Source organism: Nesoenas mayeri, assembly GCF_963082525.1.
Source record: "Nesoenas mayeri genome assembly, chromosome: 16".
Lineage (NCBI taxonomy): Eukaryota > Metazoa > Chordata > Aves > Columbiformes > Columbidae > Nesoenas > Nesoenas mayeri.
In genome coordinates this window covers 15,883,614-15,905,697 of record NC_137562.1, presented here as the reverse complement: position 1 = coordinate 15,905,697, position 22,084 = coordinate 15,883,614, and the positions used below count along the sequence as shown (strand labels likewise).

Sequence of the window (22,084 nt, the reverse complement as noted above, 5' to 3'; positions counted from 1 at the left end):
ATTCATTGATGGGAAAACAGATGGGTAGTTGATCTTAAATGAGCAAGCATAAATAAAGCTTCTATACCACTTCTCTTTTGTAAATCAAATAAACATGAAACTGAAATGATAGGGCATATAGATTGAAATACGCTGTTAGAACTAGATGTCTTATTGCGTACAAAATGGAAGCAGTGGGTGTTTCATTGAATGCTTTTTCCACTTCCCTTCTTTTTGCTACTGGAGAAATAATTTCAATAGACCATTAGTGAGAGAATGCTAAATATTGAATATAATCATTTTTATCTTTGCGTTTCAGGTTAGCAGTTCGGCTCCGTCACGCTGAGTTTGCCTGCCTTCAAAGCTGTTCACCTACAGTAACTCGCTCTGGTGGGAAGTGGCCATGTCTCAAGTTCAAATCCAGAATCCCTCCGCTGCCCTTGCAGGGAGCCAGATCCTGACTAAGGCCCCGGCTCTGGCACAGCCCCTGAGCATCCCCTGCACCGCCAGCCCCCTGCCCTCCGAGAACGCGGGCAGGCCCATCCAGAACTCCGCCCTGCCCTCCGCGTCCGTCACGTCCACCAGCGCAGCCGCAGGTCAGCGCAGCGCGGGTGCTCCCGCCGGCCGTGGTTCCGGGTGGTGCGTTCCGGGGGCTTGCACCTGCAGATACTTCACAAGTAGTATTTCTCCAACTACAGTAGCTTGGAATGCCTTCTGCCTATTGAGTGAAGTCTGTTTGAGACAGACCGAAGCGTGCTATTCCACAAAGTTCTAGTGATGAGTTGAAATGTTCATAATAGTAAAGAATACAAGGATACAGCATTGAATATTCATCTTTTCTAGAAGTGGCGTGTTTTAAATGTAAATATGTGTTTGAAATAGTTTTAGTTCTATTGTCTTTAGTTCTTTTATGACCATTTAATGATAAATAGATTGTGCTAATAGAATATGATAGGTAATAAATAAAAATAGATAACAGGGAAAAATAGGAGAAGGTAAAACAAGTTAACTAATTTTTTGGGAATGATGAACACTTGGCAGATTTGCTCCTTGAAATGCGTTACGTAAGATGCATCTAGATGCGGGGGGCATCTCCTAACCACAGAGCTCTGGCCTGCGTTAAGACATGAAATGCAGCGGTGCCGTCTTTTGGGCAAATCCCAGCGCTCGGTAGATTGTGAGCACTGGCTGCTGAGCAGAGCTGTTCGCTCCAGCACAGCTGTTCTGACAAGCGGTGTGTTGCAGACAAATGCTAAGCCAGTTAGGGTTTTTTCATTAAGGATTGTAGTGGAGTTCATTTGGATTTTCTGTCATATTTCAGCTCCTTCCAACATGGCAAACCCCAAAGAGAAAACCCCCATGTGTCTTGTGAATGAGTTAGCCCGTTTCAACAAGATTCAGCCTGAGTATAAACTTCTGAGCGAGCAAGGTCCAGCTCATTCCAAGGTAAGTGTTCATGGAAGGGTTTTGCTGCTGCTGTCTGTGCTGTTTCCGAAGTGCAAAGTGTGTGCTCTTGGTGTGAGATGATACAGGATCGTGGAGGAGAGCGGGAAGCTCAGCAAAGTACCAGTGGCAGGAGCTGTGGAGCTGGTACGTGTGTGCTAAATGGTTATTTTCCCAAAGTATGTAAAGTTTGAACTTACCCGTTACCTAACACTACTTAGTTTATTTTGAGGATTATTTCTGTGAGCTCCAGTATGAGATATTTGACTTTCACTTCCATTTAATAAAGCAAAGTTTGTCCCTTGCAGCCTTTGCTAAAAATTTGTGTATTAATGATCTTCATACAATCACTTTCTAGTGTGATACCAAACTTTTCTGCAGATGTTCAGTGTTCTTGCTGTGGTGCACTTTAATGCTTTGAGAGAAATCCCACCAACTTGACAATATGAAAATAGTTTCTCAGTCCAAATTATCCTGTGAGATGCAGGAAAATTTATGGCAATTATACTACATAAGGAGCTGTAGTGCTTTTGTGATGATGTGGTTGGTGAGGTACAAATCTGTATTTGTTGATATGCCCAGAATATAGATCCTTCCTTATCCCATGTACTTAGAAGTGCCGCAGAGCTTTGCTCTCTAATCAGATAGGCTTGTGCTTACCTGTGGGGTGCGACATGAACTCATCTTGCTTCAAATGCTGAAAAATATTGATTAAAAAAAAATACAAGAGAAATAAAACAAACCCACAAACATTATAAACCCAAGACTGGGTTATGCAGAAATCCGTATCTCAGGCTGCTGCTGCGGGTGGCGTTGGCGCTGCGGGTGGCGTTGGCGCTGCGGGTGGCGTTGGCGCTGCGGGTGGCGTTGGCACAGCAGCCGTTCCTGCAGCCGTCACCTCCACGCACAGCCTGGCGTGGTGCGCAGCCTCCGTGGTCACGCAGGGCGTGGGGCCATCACCAGCTACAACTCATACTCCGGGAAATCCCGTTGATGTTGCAAGTGTTTGAAATCTGGAGGTGACGTGGTAGCTGAGAAAAGCTTCGCTTACTGTATTCTCAACTTTTGCCTCACTAAGAGACTCATTGTTTCTGTAAGAGGGTCTAATAAATGACGTGAGTTCTGAAGCAGCTTGTGATAAATCCCTGTTTTGTGGTTGCGAGGTGTTCACGGTGCAGCTGACCCTCGGGGACCAGCACTGGGAGGCCGAAGGAACCAGTATTAAAAAAGCGCAACACGCGGCAGCTGCCAAAGCTTTGGAAGGGACAAAATTCCCTAAGCCTACGGCTCGGCCATCTCGCAGCGAAGGCAAGAATCCAGGTACGTGCCACAACCAAACCGTCGGATTAGATCAAAACTTGGGAATTTGCATCATTTATACTTTAAAGAGAAATAGACGTTGATTTGTATCAAAGCATTTAAGTTGGAGCTAGCTATGTTTAGGGAACTTCTTAACTAAGGTTACTTTAAGATATATTTAAAATTAAATTAAAATGTAAAACTAAGTATGAACTGGCGCCTCATCTCCGCACGTGTGATTTGTTTTGCATTTGAATTGAGAATGGCTAGGATAGCGTCCGTGTGTCCGGCACAGCTCCACACCTCCTTTGTGCAGCTGTGTTCTGCCATCACCTGCATTCCTTCTTTTATTGTACAGTCACCAGTGAAAATATCAGAAGCCAGCAGTTACTTACATCGTGTATGAGTCTGTTCCATAATTTCATTTCCCTTTGGGCAATTACCTTATAACAAAACACTGTTTTACTAGTGAATACACCGATTTTTGAGCCAGTGAGGCCTGTGTTAAAAAATTGATGATTTACATGACTGTTCCTTCTCAAATGAGAATGGTCAGTGAGTCAATTCCTCATCCACACAATCCATTGAGAGAAACGTCTATAGCCCTTAGTAGCAATATACCCTCCTTTCGAAAGGCCAGTTGCAACTGGAAAGCAAAGAGTCATAAAAAACCATCTTAGGTCACTAAATACAAAGAGAACCATTTGCTCGCTCTCAGCAAACCACCGTCAAAGGTACGCAGCGCATCTGCTCAGTTCATTTAAAAGTACCTTTTGGGAAGAGAAACTTGTGTTGTGCAGGTCACATTGTTAGATACGCTGTAAGAATAAATAAATGGGTAGCTTCACAACCTTAAAGCAACATTTAAAAAAAAGCCCTCAGTAAATTGACTTTTTTGTAACCAGATTTGTCACAACGGTACTTGGCTGCTCATTTATTTATCCGTGTTCTGTGTGTTCATTAGCGCTTCTGTTCGGAATTCGTTCAGGACGCTGCCCGTGGGGGATCTGGAGCTCAGGTTTGCGGCTGCGGGGCTGCGGGGCTTTGGCTGACGTTGTGTTCCTTTCCATTTAGACAGCGTAACCCCCACAGTGGAGTTAAATGCACTTTGCATGAAGCTGGGAAAGAAACCTATGTACAAACCTATTGATCCCTATACGGGGATGAGATCCACTTACAGCTACACTATGCGAGGTGGTACTTATCCTCCACGGTATGTATCATTTAATTTCTCGTTTGCAGTCTCATAGCTTTGAACTTCCACTCTCCTCATCCCAGGGCTTCGATGCTCTCTTCTGAAAACCAGCTGAAAGCACAGGCCTGATATTCAGCTGGAGACACAGCAGCCTGTGGTGCCAGAGGTTTTGACAAGTACAGCCCATCAGTATCTGTCATTTGTCTTAGTTAAGACATTTCCTTTGCGGGGAAGTGGAAGGGGAGGAAAAAAGGAACTGGGCCAGATGCTGAAGTGCTTTTGAGGGCGTTCGGATATAGCCAGCTTCAGTAATTGAATGGCTAAGGATTTCTTTCATTTCCTTTCTGTGTAAAGCCAAAGGGAAGAAAAGTTTGGTGCTTTTTCTAAAACAATTTAAATTACACCTTCAGTGTAAAGAATATTACATGAGCATAGGAACTGACAATTCAAAGCTGACTGGGCTGCCGAGTCTGTGAAAGCATAGGTACATAGTCCTCTGTTCTAGTTGGTTAGAACCGCGTTTGTACTGTAAAACAAGAAATGTTGATACTCCAAGGGCTCTCCCTAAAATCTTTTAGACTTTAAAGAAAGATTTGGCTTTTCAATAGTAGTGCCTCGGTGCAGATTTGTGGTTCCTGATATCCGTGAGATTCATGCATGTGTAACTGGTGCTGCTGTTCGACTGTTTGCCTATTCAACCTGTCTCTTTGCAGGTACTTTTACCCCTTTCCTGTTGGGCCCTTGCTTTACCAAGTGGAGCTCTCGATCGGAGGGCAGCAGTTTCACGGGAAAGGACGAACAAGACAAGCTGCCAAGCACGATGCCGCTGCTAAAGCACTGAAAGTTCTGCAGAACGAGCCCTTGCCTGAGAAGCCAGAGGTGGGAATCGATCTTGGTGCTGTAAGCATGAATTGCTGAGATAAACCAAGATGTCGTTATAGAATTTGTTCCTCATTGAGGGAAGATGAGAGTTGCAAAATGTAATTCTGTGTAGTAGCGTTGACGTACTTGTGTCAGCAGAAACACTTACTGAAAAGCATAGATTTCTGTGGAACTAGAGTATTCCCAAATGAAGTTATATTAATTCTTTTGCTGTCGTATTTTCCCACAGCAATGCTATAGACCTCTGTCAGATATGAGCACTGGAAGCATAGATAGGAGCTAATATCTTATCAGGTACAGATCATATACAAACTTCCGAAGAAGTGTGTGAATGGGGTACTTCACCCTAGGATGGGCAACATAGAAATCAGACATGGCTTTGCTTCCTGGCTAAAATTCCTCCATGATTTTGGAAAGAGCCTTGGAAGCTCTAGCGGAGGAGGAGGTGCATGGAAGTAGTAAACTCACACACATCATGATATGCATCTAAGAAGCAAATTTTCATCCCCCCATCTATTTATGGCTGCCCAGCGCTTTCCATCCTGAGACCCTGTTATTGCTTTTCTTTCTTTATGATTTTTGCTGCCTGGGCAGGAGGTCTCGTTGTGTGCACGAGTTACCCAGAGCCGCCGGGGCTGCCTGACCGCGCGCTCGCCCTCGGCGTGTTGGCTGGCTGCTGTGGCTACTACAAAGGGTGCATTTAGTCTGTCCTGTATGGGCTCATTATACTTGTCTGAGTTATGAGAGCTTGATGTTAGAACTAAGAGCAAGAGATCTGTTGCTGCACTCCATGCTGGCATCATCGTCGCCTGTAGGAGGAAGCCATGCGATACAAACCCTGAAGCAAGAGAGACAAGGATGTTGCCAGAGAGGTGGGGAACAGAAAGTGGAGCTTAGACTGATAATTTACACCCTGGGGAGCATGAGAACTTGCTGGATGCTGAGTCTGGCTACGTCCTGAGAAAGAAGGGAAATGAAGGATTTGGGAAGAAGGCAACAAAGGGTCTCAGGCCCTTTGAAAATAGCTGGGAACTACCAGGAGCAGCAGAGCAAGAGGACCGAGGACTGTGTGGTGTGAAGCCAAGGGATGTTGAGTTACAACTTGGGTGTGTTGTAGGGGAGAGCATTGCCCAGATAATCGGGCAAAACCACTGGATCCGATGGTTGAGGGAAGAGGCCTCGGGGACGCCGGGGGAGTGGTTGGGTAGCAGAAAGCTCTCCTGGAGGAGCGGGCACTGCGGGGGCTGGAGGCTGTGAGAGCCAGGGGGTCACCACAGAGCAATGCTGGAAAAGAAGCTGAGAGACTGGAGATGAGTTCTGCACTGCAAACTGCAGCTGGTGACAGGCGGCCAGGGATAAGCTGGAGCGGTCAGGTCTGAGTTCTGCACTGCGAACTGCAGCTGGTGACAGGCGGCCAGGGACAAGCTGGAGCGGTCAGGTCTGAGTTCTGCACTGCAAACTGCAGCTGGTGACAGGCACCGTGCGGCCAGGGACAAGCTGGAGCGGTCAGGTCTGAGGGAGTTGTTCCCCTTCAGTGCAGGGGACTCCCAGATTCCTGAGCGTTGTTGTTCTGCGTCACTAATCCGTAACGTCCTCCTGGCACTGCTGCTCCTACAAGACGCCGGACTGTCAGCAGCCAGTTTTCCGCTCAGGTAGCAAAGCTCTGTGCGCTGGGCCCAGGCAGTCCGGCTCCGCGGAAAACAATAGGATCACGGGTCACTGAGTTATTTTCTGTTCGCTTTTTTAGAAATGCTTTTGTACAAGTGACTTGCTGAATGTCTGTAGAGTTGTGTTGAAAGCTGAGTAACGCGAGGGGTCCAGAACAAACACGGCAATAGTCTTTTTCTGTGACTGTGTGTCCCTTTCTCTAGGGTGTCTCATTCAGTGCAGGGGTGTAAATGAGGAGGAGAAGGAAGTAAACAAGTAAACCTACAGAGTGTCTTTTATTGATTTTTATTTTTTTAAGGACATGATAAGGGAAATGCAACTGTGAATGATGCAGGAGATTGCAAGAAGGGAGAGCTATGACAGAAACAGCTGCAGTCTCGCTGGAGCGAGCTGAGTGCTGCCTTGACCTGCTGTACCTACGCAGGGAGGTCACTTAGACTTTCAAGAGATGCATTTGTCATTTTATTTTCTACTTACGTTTGACTTATCTACCAAACAAACAGTAGGAAACGCAGCTATGCTTAAGGAGAGCAATGCTTCAAACAGAGAGTACTGCTTTATAACAAACGCTCAGATAAATCAGATCTTAATCTAAACTTCGGTACTTAAACACTAAGCTCATTCATATTTGCGGCTTGCGAATACCATAGTTTTAGGAATGGCGGAGGGGTTGCTGGTTTGGGGGCAGGAGGATTTTGACCCCGCTGAGCGCTGTTCGTTCGGCGGCGCGCGGCCCCGGGAGGTCACACGAGATGCGGTTACAGTGCGTGTGCGCCACGGAGGCAAATGAAGGTTTGGCAAGCAGACATGATCCTGAGACTTCCTACCTGTCATTTGACGTTGCCAGTAATTTTCCTTTTAAATGTAGTTATTCTTGTGTATCCCATTTGCGTGTGTGTGTGTAAACAGAATACGCTCAAGTTTGAACTCTTGTATTTCTGGTTGGTGGGGTTTTTTAATTATTTTGTATATTTTAAAATTATTTATTTCACAAATTTTTAATATTTTAATCTTGTATTTTTTAAATTAGAAAATATTCAGTGCTTAAGAAGAAATAATTGAATAAAATCATGAGACTGTTAAGGGTGAGAATGGCCATTTCCCACAGCTCCTCAGCCTGCAGGCTTACTTTGCATATTCAAATCCAGAGATGATAAAGCATTGATTTAAGCTTAGGAAACACAGAAAGCTGTGCGTTCTAGCAGAATGGTTAGACAGGAATTCTAACTTTGGCCTAAACATACTCAAAACAGAATTGCTCCTGTTTTTTGCCACTTAGTTGGTAAATATCAGCTGCTCTTCATACCATTAGCAGGGAAGCCAACAGTCAGACTGGTACCTGTGCTGAAATCAGTGCAGGTCAGACAAGCAGCGCCGCTGGTTTCCATCCTCTGCGTGGTGCGAGTTCCTGAGAGGGATTCCCTCTCAAAGGAGTGCGGTACTTCTGCGCTTTGCGTGGCCGTTTTTTAATCTATTGCCATTTTTCCTTTTGTGACTGTTTTTCTCAGTTGTTAGAGATGGATTTGAGCAATTTGATGGAACTCCAGAGTAGCAAATGCTTATGTTAGTGGCAGATTCCTCGGCGAGGTTAGTCTGTGCGTACCTGTGAACTGCTCTAAAAGCAGCCGTTACACATCATCTGCCTTGGGCTGTGCAGGGAGAGGAGAACGTGTTTATGACTTGTTGATTTATAAAATAAACTGATTCAGAACTCAAGTAAAGACAAATCACCAGTAAAACAGCTATAGTCTGTTTATTATTATTTTTCTATTAATTTACTCTTTTTAGATAAAGGTATTGAGGAAAAGTACCTGTGTTTTACACCATGTGAACAGACTTGGAATATGTCAAGAATATACACTGTATTTATATTTATTATATATTATTTGTGTGTATTCTCTTGAAAGAATATTAAATGGGAAAAGATTAATCCAATAAAGAGAAGTCCTGATCATTTCTGCAAGGAAAAATGTCAGAATTTGAAAAATAAGAATATATCTGAGATTACAAAGAAGGGAAAATATTTGTAATTAAAGTGATCGTGCTGATGTTTTGACAGTAAAGGTAGCGACAGATCATTCCTAGGGATGCTGGCATTAAACTTGCTTTAACACCTAGACTGTAATAAAAGAAGACGTTAGTAGCACACAGATTTTTTCTGTGCGTGTGGTGCTATTCCTTTTAAACTTCCTGATTGCATTTGAAATAGGTTTTAGAATATGAGGATCGAGGCTGGGTATTCAGTGTGGGTTTTGCCAGCGTTAAGTGGCGCTGTGCCTGCTGCCGAGGTCTGCGATGCTTGCCGCGTGCAGCGCCTGGCCCCCGGGGCCAGCCCGGCTCCCTCTGCGCCCATGGCTCCTTCTGCGCCCACGGGCTCCTTCTGCGCCCACGGGCTCCCTCTGCGCCCACGGGCTCCCTCTGCGCCCAGGGCTCCTTCTGCGCCCAGGGCTCCTTCTGCGCCCACGGCTCCTTCTGCGCCCACGGGCTCCCTCTGCGCCCACGGGCTCCCTCTGCGCCCCCAACGAGAGGCTGGAGACTGGGGGTAGTGGTGGGGTCAGAACTATCAGTGTTATCACTGCAAAAGGATGTTGGGCCATATGTGCTCTTCCGAAATATTTGCAACTGAAAGCTGAACTAGAAGGCTGGCCCATAAGAACAGTGTGAAATCTGATGGGACAGTGGGAGGAGTGACAAGCACAGATTAATTTTACTCGTGTTTTGTTCTGAGATGGGAAGAAGGTGCTTTAAGTGGTGGGAAAAAAAATCCTCATATTTTAATCTGCCTTGTTAGTACCAGACATTTGGGATACTTGCTACCATCAGAACTAGTTTTAATCAATGAGAGCTCTCTAGCTTATTTCTGCTGCTCCAATAAAATACTGAAATCATCTTTGTTACCTGGTTGCATAACTAGTGTTGTGGCGTGATGTAATTGGTGAAATCGTTGCTATTCATCTTTATCATAATCTTTCCAATGTCAGTGCTGGACACTTAGTGTTAAAGTGTCTCTGTTGCTGTTACCGTGCCTCTGAGTTCACGTTGGTCTCAGCATCAGTGGAGGCACTTTGGAGTCACGGTGACAGTTTTACCTGGAGACAGCAGCAGTGCCGGTCGGCGAGCGTCACCGGCACCGCTGTCCTCCGGGTGTGCGTTCTCAGGCACCGCACCGCTTGACTGAAGGCAAGTTCCTGACAGTACGTTCTTCAGATGGATAGAACAAACCTGTAGATGCAGCAGTTGCAGGGCAGCGCGTGGGCAGGCAGGACGAGGCCAGCGCTCCGCAGCCAGCCTTTTCCACATCGGTCCCATTCTCAGCATCTTTGTTTTTCCTGCCCTTTCTCTTATCTGATACTGTCTTAGTGCTTTTGGTACGAATGTCCAGGCAGCGTATGAAAACTGTATTTCATAAAGGTACTTCCATTTGGAACTCAGTTCGTTTAACACTTCAGCTTGTTTTTCTGTAAATAGATTTTAAACCTATTGGCCCTTATTCCATTTGTTTTTTTCTCATCATGGGCACATGAGAATACGAAGGCTTGCTAGCTTCTACACACACACCTTAACCGAGCTGCTGACATTCCAGTTCTGTAGTGATTGTGCTGCATTTCTACACATTCACATACAACACCAGTAAAGGTCAGACTACTTAAAATATTGAGAGTTCAGTAAACTGGTTGGATGGATAACATTCAATTTAATAGGAGCTTTATTTTAAATAGAGTATGCTTCTTTTAGGTTAACGGAAAAGAACCAGATGATGAAAATCTCAATAAATCTGAAATAAGCCAAGTTTTTGAGATTGCACTTAAAAGGAACTTGCCTGTGAATTTTGAGGTATGTTTGTTTTACAAGCTCTAGATTTATTTTTATTAGCACATTAAGGGTACACATTAAGTGGAGTCTTTTCTAGATAACCCAGACAACTGACTTTTAACATACCCTGTTAGTTGTGAATCCATTTTTACCTTTGACAGTCACCCCGATTGTCTCGGAGTTTATGGTAAAGTGAAGAGAAAAGCCAAACCCACCTGTTCGCACATTCACGCGCTAAAATCCCAACCTGAGCGAACAGGTCCGCCAAGGTTGGCTGCGCAATCTTCTTCACGAGCCTTTGCAGAGATCAGTACTGCAGCGAGAAGCAACCGCAGCCCCGGGCGAGCGGTCAGCACAGTCACACGCAGCGCGAGGCGAAGGGTAGAGGTTGCGTGGGGTGTCTGCGAAGCTGCGCGCGCGGCCGCACCGCAGGACCGGCACTAGGCTTCCTTTCCTGCCGTGAGGTGACTCCTGTGCCTCTTTCCTTTCCCTTTGGCCTGGCTGCTCGCTGCCTCTTCGCCCTCCTCCGCCAGCTCCTCGCCTCCCAGCAATGGCTTCCCCAGGAGCGTCGGTTCCCCCGAACCTTAACTGATCGCGCTGCTTTCCTGGGCTGGCAGAGTCACATTTAAGTCAACTGTCTGAATGATTAGAGTAAGAAAGCGCAATTGTGTGTAACTAAATTGCTTCTAAAACTGTTTTAAGAAATTTTACGTGAAGCTTTTGATAACTGCAGATCAGCCTGCGCATCCCTGGTAAAATACACTGTTACACAAAGCCAGCTGTGGGTGGACCTTTTCCATTCAGTCTTACTTTTTAACTTGGTGGATATTTTGAAGTGCGATGTGTTATGAATGGAGTCAAAAGACCAAATCCGTAGCAGATGTCTACAGAATGCTTGAGTTCTGATCTAAAATACTGGATCCTAAAGAATGGCTGCTCTGTAGTGCTCTATCACCGTAACATGATGTATTTAGTGAGGGGATTTTAACTGTGTGACGTACACACTGAGGAAGCAGAACAGTCATATTTTAATGTTGAAACAGTTGATCAGTAGATTAAGTAAGATGAGCTAGTGACTTATATGTAAATACTGTTTACTGCATCTGATATTTTTAAAGTATATATTTATTTGGGTGGGATTTGTGCTATTAGAGGATGTTTTACATCCCTACTTCTGGGTTGTATGAGAATCCAGAATCTCTTGATCCGTAGTTTTTGAGAGAAGTTTGTTATAAACGCTGTGCCCTACCATTTTTAATGAGTGTTTATCACGCTTTCACTCAGTTTTTCCCTCTGAAACAGGTGACCAAGGAAAGTGGTCCTCCCCACATGAAGAGCTTTGTAACCAAGGTGTCGGTGGGAGAGTTCATGGGCGAAGGCGAAGGGAAGAGCAAGAAGATCTCCAAGAAGAACGCGGCGATAGCCGTCCTGGAGGAGCTGAGGAAACTGCCCCCCCTTCCTACGGTCGAGAAAATGAAGCCACGGATCAAAAAGAAAACAAAGTCAATAGTGAAGGTAAGAGACAAACAGATTGGAAATCTGGCTGTTACAAGTAATCAGCAGATGAGAGGCGTTTCTGAGTTACTCAGCGCTTAGCAGCAGCCTCGTGCGTTCCAAACAAGCGCAATGATAGTTTGCTCCCCCTCTAAATGGGATTCTGACACCACTTTTACACCAGTTATCAGTAAATTAAAGATGAAAGAGAAACCTTAAAAGAATAATTGGCACATAGAAATCAAGCTCTGACTTTCAAGCCTTAGACTTCCCGGCTTTGGGTTTTGCACGGTTTTGCTTGCGCAAAATCTCCTGTAAGCCCGTCCTGCCTAATATAGCAGGATTAGAGCTTGTAAAACTGTTACCAGCAGTAGGTTAAATGTGGTCAACTGTGGCAGCAGAGCCAAATACATTGAGTGTTTCTCTTTGGCTGTGACAGTGTGACAGCAACTTTTATTTCAGTGTTTTTAATTCAGTTGCAGGCTGCATTTTGTCAAATAAACCAAATATTCACAAATTTTGGCTTATTTTCCCAACCATTGTCCTACGTAGCTGCAAACGAGTCCGGAGTATGGCCAAGGAATGAATCCCATTAGCAGACTTGCCCAGATCCAGCAGGCCAAGAAGGAGAAGGAGCCGGAGTACATGCTGGTCACGGAACGCGGGCTCCCCAGGCGCAGGGAGTTCGTTATGCAGGTTGGTGTGGTAACCTGAGAAATGTGCTTGCATGACTGTCCTTTTCATTATTATTATTATTTTTTAACTTGCAGTAATCAGGTTGGCATGATGAGTCAAACAGCAGGTCAACAGGGCTGCAGCCAAATTGCCATGAGTTTAGTAAGAAAATATCTAGTACGCTGTGTTCAAGAAAAGTGATCTGAATCGTGTTTATAAAAACTTGCATAGGGCACCACAAGTCTGTGTCGTAACTCCTTAATATTTCAATTAACAGGAATATTAATATTCTGTTAAGAGACACTGAGCTTCCTGTATTTTGTAATGCAGGATTCATTAACACGAACATGGTGTCCTTCATTTCCCGCTTCCCCTGGTCTCTGAGTGTTGCTTTAGAGTGCAGCACTTCCTGCTCCCTGCATCGCAAATCCCAATAGCATCGTTGTAGTTTAATACTGAGTATCTACTTACAATTAAGTGTATTCTCCAGAGCGCTCTCCTCTTCTGGCCGAGACACAGAAGTTAGTTGTTTTCTGTCCGTTACATTAGTAAATCTGCCAAACCTGCGACTTCAACTTGGAGAATTTACCTCTGCCCCGATAGCAGTTCTGAGCGTTTAGGCTGTTGCCAAAGTGAGATCATGAAATAGTCGCTTGTGTGACTCCTGTTTGGAGTTTTTGTGCTTGGAGGCCAATGATCATTGGTAATAAATGACAACTTGCTTAGAGTAATGATCACTTGAACCCTTTTGTGACTCACAGCATGCTTAAGACACAGATCACTAACAAGGGAATTCTCATACTACTGTGTAAGAATGGGCTTGTCTTTCCCTCCTCTTTTGTCAGGTGAAAGTCGGTGTACACACAGCCGAAGGAATGGGCACCAACAAAAAGGTTGCTAAACGCAATGCAGCTGAAAACATGTTGGAAATTTTAGGTTTCAAAATCCCTCAACCTCAACCTCCAAAGCCAGCGTTAAAGACGGAGGAGAAGGTAAGAGCCCGTGAGAATCAACCGCTGCTCTAGACTACAGCAAAAGCTGAGCTGAACCAATCCCAGCTTTGCAAGGCTTCAGTTCTTGCAAGTAAATCCAAGTATCATCAGAAGACTAAAGGAATGTATTTCTTCTTTATGCAATGGCTCAGAACCGGTGATAAATGATGGACAGGGTCTTAGGAGCTTGCAGACATGTAGGTTATAGGATTTGCGGTAGGAATAGTTTCACACAGCCTTGCCAGCAGCTTCAGTCCAAAGTCTGTAACAGTTCCTTGGTGGCTCCCTTGGCAGGAAGGAGCCTCCTGTTCTCCTCTTGACACAGAGGTGTTACCAGGCAGTTCAAATAGCAAGCCTGGTTTTAAGTGTCTCCTTTTCCGTGCAGACGCCCGTTTGTGTGCAGCACACTGTCCTCAGCAGCGCTCAATAATGTTGCTTTAACTGGCTTTATTGTGGTATCTACTTCTCAATACCTGTCTTGTTAATACCCCTCTACTACTCTGTAGATAGTTTTAATCATTCAGTGAATAAAAATCACCGAACTTGCCTGTTCTTGGTAGCTATTTAATCATTGAGGTTTTTGAACAATAAATTCTTCCGTAAAATTTTGAGTAGTCAGATCACCTACATCTTGAAAACTTTAAAACTTGGGGAAAATAAATTTTTAAATGCATTCTGTGGTTTTGGCTTCTTTTCCTTTTATTTTTAAGACACCAGTGAAGAAACCAGGTGATGGCAGAAAAGTAACCTTCTTTGAGCCGGGCTCCGAGGAGACCGCAACTAGTAAGTGACTGCCGAGAGGAGCGCGGCCGCCTGGCGTGTGCGTGCGCGGCGCATCCCGTCCCTCCCGTGGCGTCACGGCTGCGCAGAGCCTGCAGGGCACAGCTGCCCGTGGGAGGGTTTTGTTCACTGCATCAGTTATTCAACAAGCAAACTCGGTCTTAATGGTGCTGGATTGACCCAGCAAAAGTGAATCAAGCTCACTGAGGTTGTTAGTGTCTCAGAAGTCATTTGAAACAAATGGCCTTTTGAGAAAGTGGCTTTTGATGCCTGTAGGTGCCTTCATGTGGCTGCAGGAGGCCTCCCGGGAGCAGCGTCTGTTCAGCATGTGCCTCTCTCCTCTCAGGTAATAAAGAAGATGAGTTTAGGATGCCTTACCTTAGCCATCAGCAGCTTCCTGCTGGAATTCTCCCCATGGTCCCGGAGGTTGCACAAGCTGTAGGAGCCAGTCAAGGACACCACACCAAAGAGTTCAGCAGGGCGGCCCCAAACCCCGCCAAGGCGACAGTGACAGCCATGATCGCCAGAGAGCTGCTGTACGGCGGCACTTCTCCTACTGCCGAGACCATTCTAAAGAACAACAACTCGTCAGGCCACGTACCCCACGGGCCGCTGGCCCGGCCCTCTGAGCAGCTGGACTACCTTTCCAACGTTCAAGGAATCCAGGTAGGAGTTCGGCTTTGCAGGGTTTCTTCCAGACCCGTCCAGACTGGCCCAGCCTGTTGGTGGCTGTGAAGCTTTTCAGCTCTGCTGGCGCCCCATGTCTGCTGGGGCTGCTTGTGAAGCTGACATTTGTGTAGATGTTTTTACTGTACCTACGAAATGTGCTGAATTTTCCAGCTGCTTTATTTAGTTTTCAAATGTGGATTTCTGTACTGTATCCTCAGCCCAAATTCAGTGCTGGAAGAATAAAATTGAAAGGAGCAGTTTCTGAAAATTGTCATGATGCAGGAACATAGTGTGAACTTGAACTTGGCTGATCCAAAATCAGGCTCTTTGAATAATGTTTCATACATTGACACTGGCTGTCAGCTGTACATTTTTTGTTTGGTCCCTTTAATCAGAACCGCATGCCAGTTCCTATATGAATATGTTAAAGGAGCTCAGTGGGTTAAAAAGTGCAATAGGGAAAGTTTTAAATGTCAATAGCAATGATCAGAATAAAGGTGCCAGCACCAATCATTACTGAATAGCCACTTTATTCAGAAGGCTTGCAGAGCTCTCATGGTTGCTAAAAAGCATTACAAGTGAAGTCAGACTTCAAAGTAAGTGGTTCTACTGGCTGACGGAATGATTTAAAGACAGGATGATTTTCAATTGTGATATATTTGCTGTACTTGGTTCACTGAAAAGAACTAAATCCTTCTCTTTTCTTCAGGTTGAATATAAAGACTTTCCAAAAAATAACAAGAACGAGTTTGTATCTCTTATAAACTGTTCCTCTCAGCCGCCGCTGATCAGCCACGGCATCGGAAAGGACGTGGAGTCCTGCCACGACATGGTACGGGACTGCTGCTCAAGGGCTTTGTGTGCAGCCTGCAGTGAGATAGCGCCAGGTGCCACAGCGCTCCTGGATAGCACTGAATTAAATGCTGTACGATTCCCTGGCTACTTTTTGTCTAATATTTCCCCAGGTTGCTGAAATAATTGATTAATAATATCACAAACTAATGTAAATAACCTTTAAAATGCTTAATACGTGCTCACAATTTTGGTCTACAAAAATGCATTTGCTTTATCTTGATACGATTTGCATGAGCACATATTAAACAAAATGTATGAAAAGGAACTTTTAAAACATAAGAGCATATCAGCTTATTTTCTGTAACAGAAGGGGCTGGTATTTCCCTTTGAAATATTTCTTTGTGAAAGAATCAGTCTTCTAGGTTGTGAACTGTGAGGGACTATAGAAGACATATATTGCTAACAATATGTGCACAGTTTACTGTAATTTGAAGAGTTTTGTTCTTTCGGTGTCCAACGGTGACCCGGGTACTGAGCGCAGACCAAAGGAATGGTTTGCACTATGGAAATACACTTAGAAAAGGAAAACTTGATTGTACTGAATTTTATACTAAAAATTCTTGCGGTAATTTCCCAACGGCTATAATTTGATACAGATGTCTTTGATCTTTGTCACTTATTTTGACAATTTCATGCCCACCTTCCATGCTGCTGCAAAGGGCTCCTGTACCACTGGGCACACAGGACAGGCCAGTAGGTAAAAGGGAGAAGGAGCAGCCAGTTCGGAGCTTAACCATCACGATGGGGCCAACATGAGAAGCTTCCTCCGCTCAGAGTTCCAGCTTTGTCTAATGCGTGTGCCATAACGAACCAGGGGCGCTCTGAAAAGTGCCCCTGAGGTTGATCTGAATAGAGCTGAAAAAAGGTGACCGAGTTGTGCCCCAGCCACGGGCCACTGACGCCTTTCAGCAGCCACCCGTGCCCTGGGGGTGCCTTGCGTTCTCCTCCAGCTTTTCTGTTTCTGCAAAGGACTCTTTGGTTCTGTGTGTATTAATATCCTTTATCTTAAGCTCTGTACAGTTTGAGCCACTACTAATCTAGTGTCTTTTCCTTTGATATTAATAGTACTGCTGAATTCATTTTCCCTATTGCTAAAACAAATGCAACGGGAATCCCGTAGCCACAGCACATTCTGTTGTGTAATGTAGCAGGATTAAATTCTGCACCGTTGCGTTGTTTTCCACCATCATTATGCACCTTAAAAATACATTACCAAGATTAGAAGGTGTACTTTGTTTCAAGCAGCCCCGGTCCTGCTTTCACTCAACGGAATGGACGCCGGTTGAGTTGCTGAACGTTCTCTCTTTTCTTTAGGCTGCATTGAATATTTTAAAGTTGCTGTCTGAGCTGGACCAACAAACCACAGAGATGCCAAGGACGGGCAATGGACCAATGTCTGTGTGAGTGTGACCGCTGCCTTTCCCTCGCGCTCACGGGAGCCTCTGACCCGGTGACGTGCTAGAAACAAATAACATGGGAGGGGTATTTTCTTTGCCAGAAAAGTTAAAATGCTGTTCTCTTCTTCAGGAGGACGAGAGGGTCGGTTTATCATCAAGCTTGTAGCTTTGATGTGTCAAATGCAAAATGCTAAGCAGGAGCAGTTGGATAGAACGTGATGGCTGTGATCCAGAGCAATTCTGACCGGGATCCCTCTGCTTGAACCGTTTGTTTACAAGTCTTTGTAAACGCTGCGGCTTGTGGGTGTGCTTTGGGTGCACAGCTGCTCCTCTCTCTAGAAATCCGTGAACAATAGAGGTTTCACAGCCTGCTCTGGGCAGAAACGTGGAGGGCTTGCACATTACTCCCTGTGAGCCACAACAACACCTACTCGAGCCTCTCCTTTAGATAATAAGCTGTTAAAATGGTGGAATTAACAAAGTGCTAATTGATAAAAAATGGAGGCCAGTTACATGGCAACCAACTGTTTGTATGCACCTCGTGTTGTTTGTATCGGATACAGAAGCGTCTTGTTGATGGAAACGGTGTTTTATCCGAAGTAACGGGTGTGTTCTCACTGGCAGATGTGTGAAACAAGAAATGGAAGGTGACCCCCTCCTCAAGCCGGCCAACTCCAGCACCCTGGGACAAGCACTGGACAGCACCGCCTGAAACAGGCGCCTGACTGGACCCAAACCTGAAAGCACCAGAGAAAATCAAATGCTTCCTATTAATGTAACCTAACTGTTCTAGAGTGCTACAGTCTCGACAACCTACTGTAGTGTCCGAATCATAACCGTTGCTTTTTCTTCAAACAGTGATAAATTTTTAGTTTCCTTATGTTGTTTTGATTGAGATGACACTATAAATTTTTCATTTAAAAGTTTCTTAATTGTATCTAGAACAATAGCACAGTTTAGAAACTTTGTCTTCTGAGACTGACATGTTGTCTGTGAACTAACTTGGGAAGATCATATCCATGTATGTGGTTACTTCGTTTTTACTGAAATAGTAAAGTTTCGCTGGAAACAAATTGTGTGCCCACCATTTTAAGAAGTCCAATATTTTCGCAACCCTAGCTTAATTATCCAACGGTTGAATGAATTAAAATACCTTAGGAATTTTAAACTTTGCTCATTTTTCGTTAACTTCTAGTTTTCTTGAGCGGGGGGTAGGGAACTCGGACGCAACGTGACTTTCAGTGATCTCTGCTCTGTGTTTTAAGGCCTGTGTGTAGATGGCACACAGCTCACTACATGACAGGATATGATCTCAATGTAGTGCATATAAAACCGCAGATTGATTTTCCTTGAGTGCTTTATACTGTTTAATTACATCTCCATGTAGGGCTGAAAAAAATTACCTATGTTTATATATAAACTGTGTTGCTTTTGATGTTGTGTTATTGCGCGCTGAAGCGTGCGCAATAGGTTTTTGCATATGGTCCAGGTAAAGCACGATAGCCTTGCAAGTTAAGTACTGCTTCAGTTCATTGTTTACGCTGGAATTTTTTCTCCCCATGGAATGTAAGTAAAACGTAGTGTTTGTCACCAATAAATGGTAATACTAAAGTTTTTTGGTTAATTTATTCTTGTATGCCACTACAGGGGCTGCTTTTTTATAGGATTTGTAATGCTTGTGATATAGTACGGGCAGTATTGTAAAGCTATGGAGTAACTGTACAATGGTTATCAATTACATATAAATAACTACTATTTAGTAATGTGGAGGATGTGAAAACCTGGCAAGGTCAAGGAAATTCAAAAGTAACGTGGGTACATTTTGTTATTTGTGCCACAGTGTGTTAGTGCAACTGTATTAATGGAGCTTAAACTAAAGTTGTGATTAAGACAAGAAACCTGGCGCGGCAGGTTGGTATGATTTCAAAGCTTAAGTCCCTACTTTTAAGTTTCCTTGTTTGCTTGTCATTTGAGTCATAACCTTGCCTGGCACTTGGTGATGTGGGGGGTACGTTGAAAATCAAACCTTCCCTCTGGCAGCAAGAGCAGCGCAGACTGACACAAGACCGCGCACCGTCCGGATGTGACCGCGATCGGTGTGCGCGTCCGGTGCCACACGCGTGGGGACGTGGGGAGCGGTCGCGGCGCTCGGTGTGCATGTCTAGTGCCGCGCGTGGGGACGCGGGGAGTGGTCGTGGTGCTCAGTGCGCGCGTCCAGTGCCGCGTGTGGGGACGCGGGGAGCGGTCGCGGTGCTCAATGTGCGCATCCGGCGCCACGTGTGGGGACGTGGGGAGTGGTCGTGGCGCTCGGTGTGCGTGTCCGGTGCCGTGCGTGGGGACGCGGGGAGCGGTCGCTGCGGCTCCAGCCTAAGTGTCTCGGACGTTTTATTTGCGTTATCGAAAGCAATTGGGCCACATTAACCGCATACCAAATTTTATTGAATCAAGTTGGTTTTGATCGTTATAAACACAAAAAAAATTGTAAAGTTTTTTGGGTTTTGTTTTTTTTTTTTATTTTGGTTTGGGTTTTTTTTGTTCTTTTTTTTTTCTTACATTTGTAGAACTAAAATGCTGTACATTTAAAAATTAAAAGAAACTTGCTAGGCTGAGGCTTTGTATTGCAAATTCTTACCACTTAGAAACTACTTACCACGCAATTTATGTTGCAGAGCAGACACCACGTTGATAGTGGTGTAAATCGTCTCCCTGTGGTTATCGGCTGCTGCTTAGGAGTTTTCTCCATGGATGGGACTAGAGCCTATCCTGACTATTTTGCAGCATTCATTTGTTGATAATCCTGTGTTTCACACGGACCTTCATCTAGGCGCTTTGCCATAGATACCTGTGGTTCAATACTCTGGAACGCATCTGTCATCCGGAGGTGCTGTGTCCCAGAAGGTGCTGTGTCCCAGAGGTGCTGTGTCCCAGAAGGTGCTGTGTCCCAGAGCTCACAGTGGAAGGCTGGGGTCACTGGGGGTTATTGGTAAGCCCAAGCGAGTTCTAGGAAAACAAAGTGTTTCTTTAGAGCACTGCAATCACTCGCTTTTTCTGTCATCTCCTCTTTATGTGACACTTTTGTTCAACAGATACTAAACTGTTCTACAAAGCTGTACAAAGAATACACACAGGAGAGAGCTGAGGTGATGGTGCGATTGTGTGACGGCAGCGGCCTGGCAGGCTAGTCCTGGAATAAATCACATTTGTGAGCGCGAGCAAAGCGCCGTCTGCAAGTCACCACCTCTTTGGGTTCTTTCTTTTAACTGTCTACTCTTGGTTTTGATCTTAAGAAACCTTTCGACTGCAAGTGAATGAGCTGGAGCTCCTGTATATGAGTCTCGGTGCACATTAGCATGGGTTTCATGCCACATATTATAGAAAATTTAAGGGCTGCCTGTGCCAACAGCCCAGCGCGCTGCCCCGTCACCGCCCTGTGCCACCAACAGCCCAGCGCGCTGCCCCGTCACCGCCCTGTGCCACCGACAGCCCAGCGCACTGCCGCCCATCACCGCCCTGTGCCACCAACAGCCCAGCGCGCTGCCCTGTCACCGCCCTGTGCCACCAACAGCCCAGCGCGCTGCCGCCCGTCACCGCCCTGTGCCACCAACGCGCGGCTGTCCCAGGTGAGACGCCAAGGTCCTGCTCAGCAGCGAGGAAGTGAAGCTCGCACAGGCGGCTGCTCTGCACAGCAGCGCCCCAGGGAAGAACAAGGTGAACTTGGACTTGAGTGTGTTCTGACTCTTGCTGCCTCCCGAGGAACCTCCCGAGGTCAATGGGTCTTGCTGCCACGAGCCCTGACTGAGCTGAAGAACTCATCTAGCTAAAGAGATTTTCAGCACTGTTCTGCGAAGGAGAATAAACCCCAGTGAAATCAAATAAATTTGATACTAAGCTGCACTGCAGCTGCTTAACATCCCAGACCTTCACATTTTCCCTTCCCTGCCAAGCCTGGCAACACAAATGACGTTTACAGTTCCTTTAGCACTGTACATGTGACATGGGTTTGCAGTGTAACAAGATTAGTTTTCCATGTAATCCTCTTAAAATATCCTTTGATTTTTCATCTTTTGGTGTTCTGGAACTTGGATTAATGGGATAGAGATTCATTCCACAAGTCCTGTCTGATAAGTGCTTTCAAGAATCAGTCACCTACAAACACATTTAATTTGGAAAACGCATTTTAATGGTAGCTGAATTACGCAGCGTTACAACAAACATGCTAAAAGGCCTATATATGTACTCGCAGTATGTATGTCTGTAGATAGTGCTATACAAGGAGGTGAATAAAACAAGACAGGCTCACGCATTTCAGAGTGCCTAAAATATCTCATGTGCTCTCTAGATTTGCAGAGCGTTGGCTGAATGTTTGCAAACTGATCAACAAATTGACTACGTGCCTTTCCTTGTCTCGTGACGTTTCACGCACCACCGCTGAGCTGGCCCTTCCGCTGGCCCGCGGTGTCTCCGCCCTGCCCTGAGCTTCCTCGGGTCCCTGTCTCGGAATCCCCGCTGGGTGAGCGGGCGGCTGGTCCAGGTGCGGTGCTGCGGCAGCCCCGCCATGGCCCGCGGACGCTCCCCGCGGCTCAGCCGCAGCTCTGCCCCAGCCCTGGCACAACCAGCGTGTCCTGCTCAAACAGCTAATCCCAAAACGTGGAGCAGTCATAACTCTGAGCTAGTCCAGACCGCAGCTGCCTGCTGCAGAACCTGGGTTGTCCAGCTCCCGTCTTCAGCCCGCAGGACCATCCTGCCGACGCACAACGGGCTTATGGCTTCGTGCGTTCCCCGTTCCCTGACCTCTTGGACTGTGACTCCATTTCAACCCCCTCTCTGTGGCCGGTCCTGCCCCAGCGACCGAAGGCGCTGCCGTCCCCGGGGGGTGCACAACACCCGAGCCCTACGGCGGCACCTCCCGCTGCCGGGACCCCGGCAGGGCCGAAACGCCGTGC

The 22,084-nt window shown here is 45.8% G+C and overlaps 1 protein-coding gene across 3 annotated transcripts; it reads left to right on the top strand.

The window, feature by feature from the left end:
• Positions 1-382: 382 nt before the first annotated feature.
• On the top strand, positions 383-18,590 carry STAU1 (staufen double-stranded RNA binding protein 1; the record flags this gene model as incomplete). Of its 3 annotated transcripts, XM_080354567.1 has the most annotated exons (14): positions 383-575; positions 1,301-1,425; positions 2,586-2,742; positions 3,796-3,934; positions 4,630-4,795; positions 10,202-10,300; positions 11,564-11,794; positions 12,326-12,469; positions 13,294-13,440; positions 14,151-14,223; positions 14,567-14,886; positions 15,599-15,721; positions 17,059-17,144; positions 17,766-18,590. In XM_080354567.1, 14 exons carry the CDS (start codon positions 383-385, stop codon positions 17,851-17,853), a joined length of 2,091 nt encoding a protein of 696 aa, XP_080210693.1. In that variant the 3' UTR covers positions 17,854-18,590. The 3 variants fall into 3 exon arrangements, with proteins under 3 accessions (XP_080210693.1, XP_080210695.1, XP_080210694.1); XM_080354569.1 differs by lacking the exon at positions 10,202-10,300 and having other exon boundaries at positions 11,582-11,794; positions 17,780-18,590; XM_080354568.1 differs by lacking the exon at positions 10,202-10,300 and having other exon boundaries at positions 11,582-11,794.
• Positions 18,591-22,084: the final 3,494 nt, after the last annotated feature.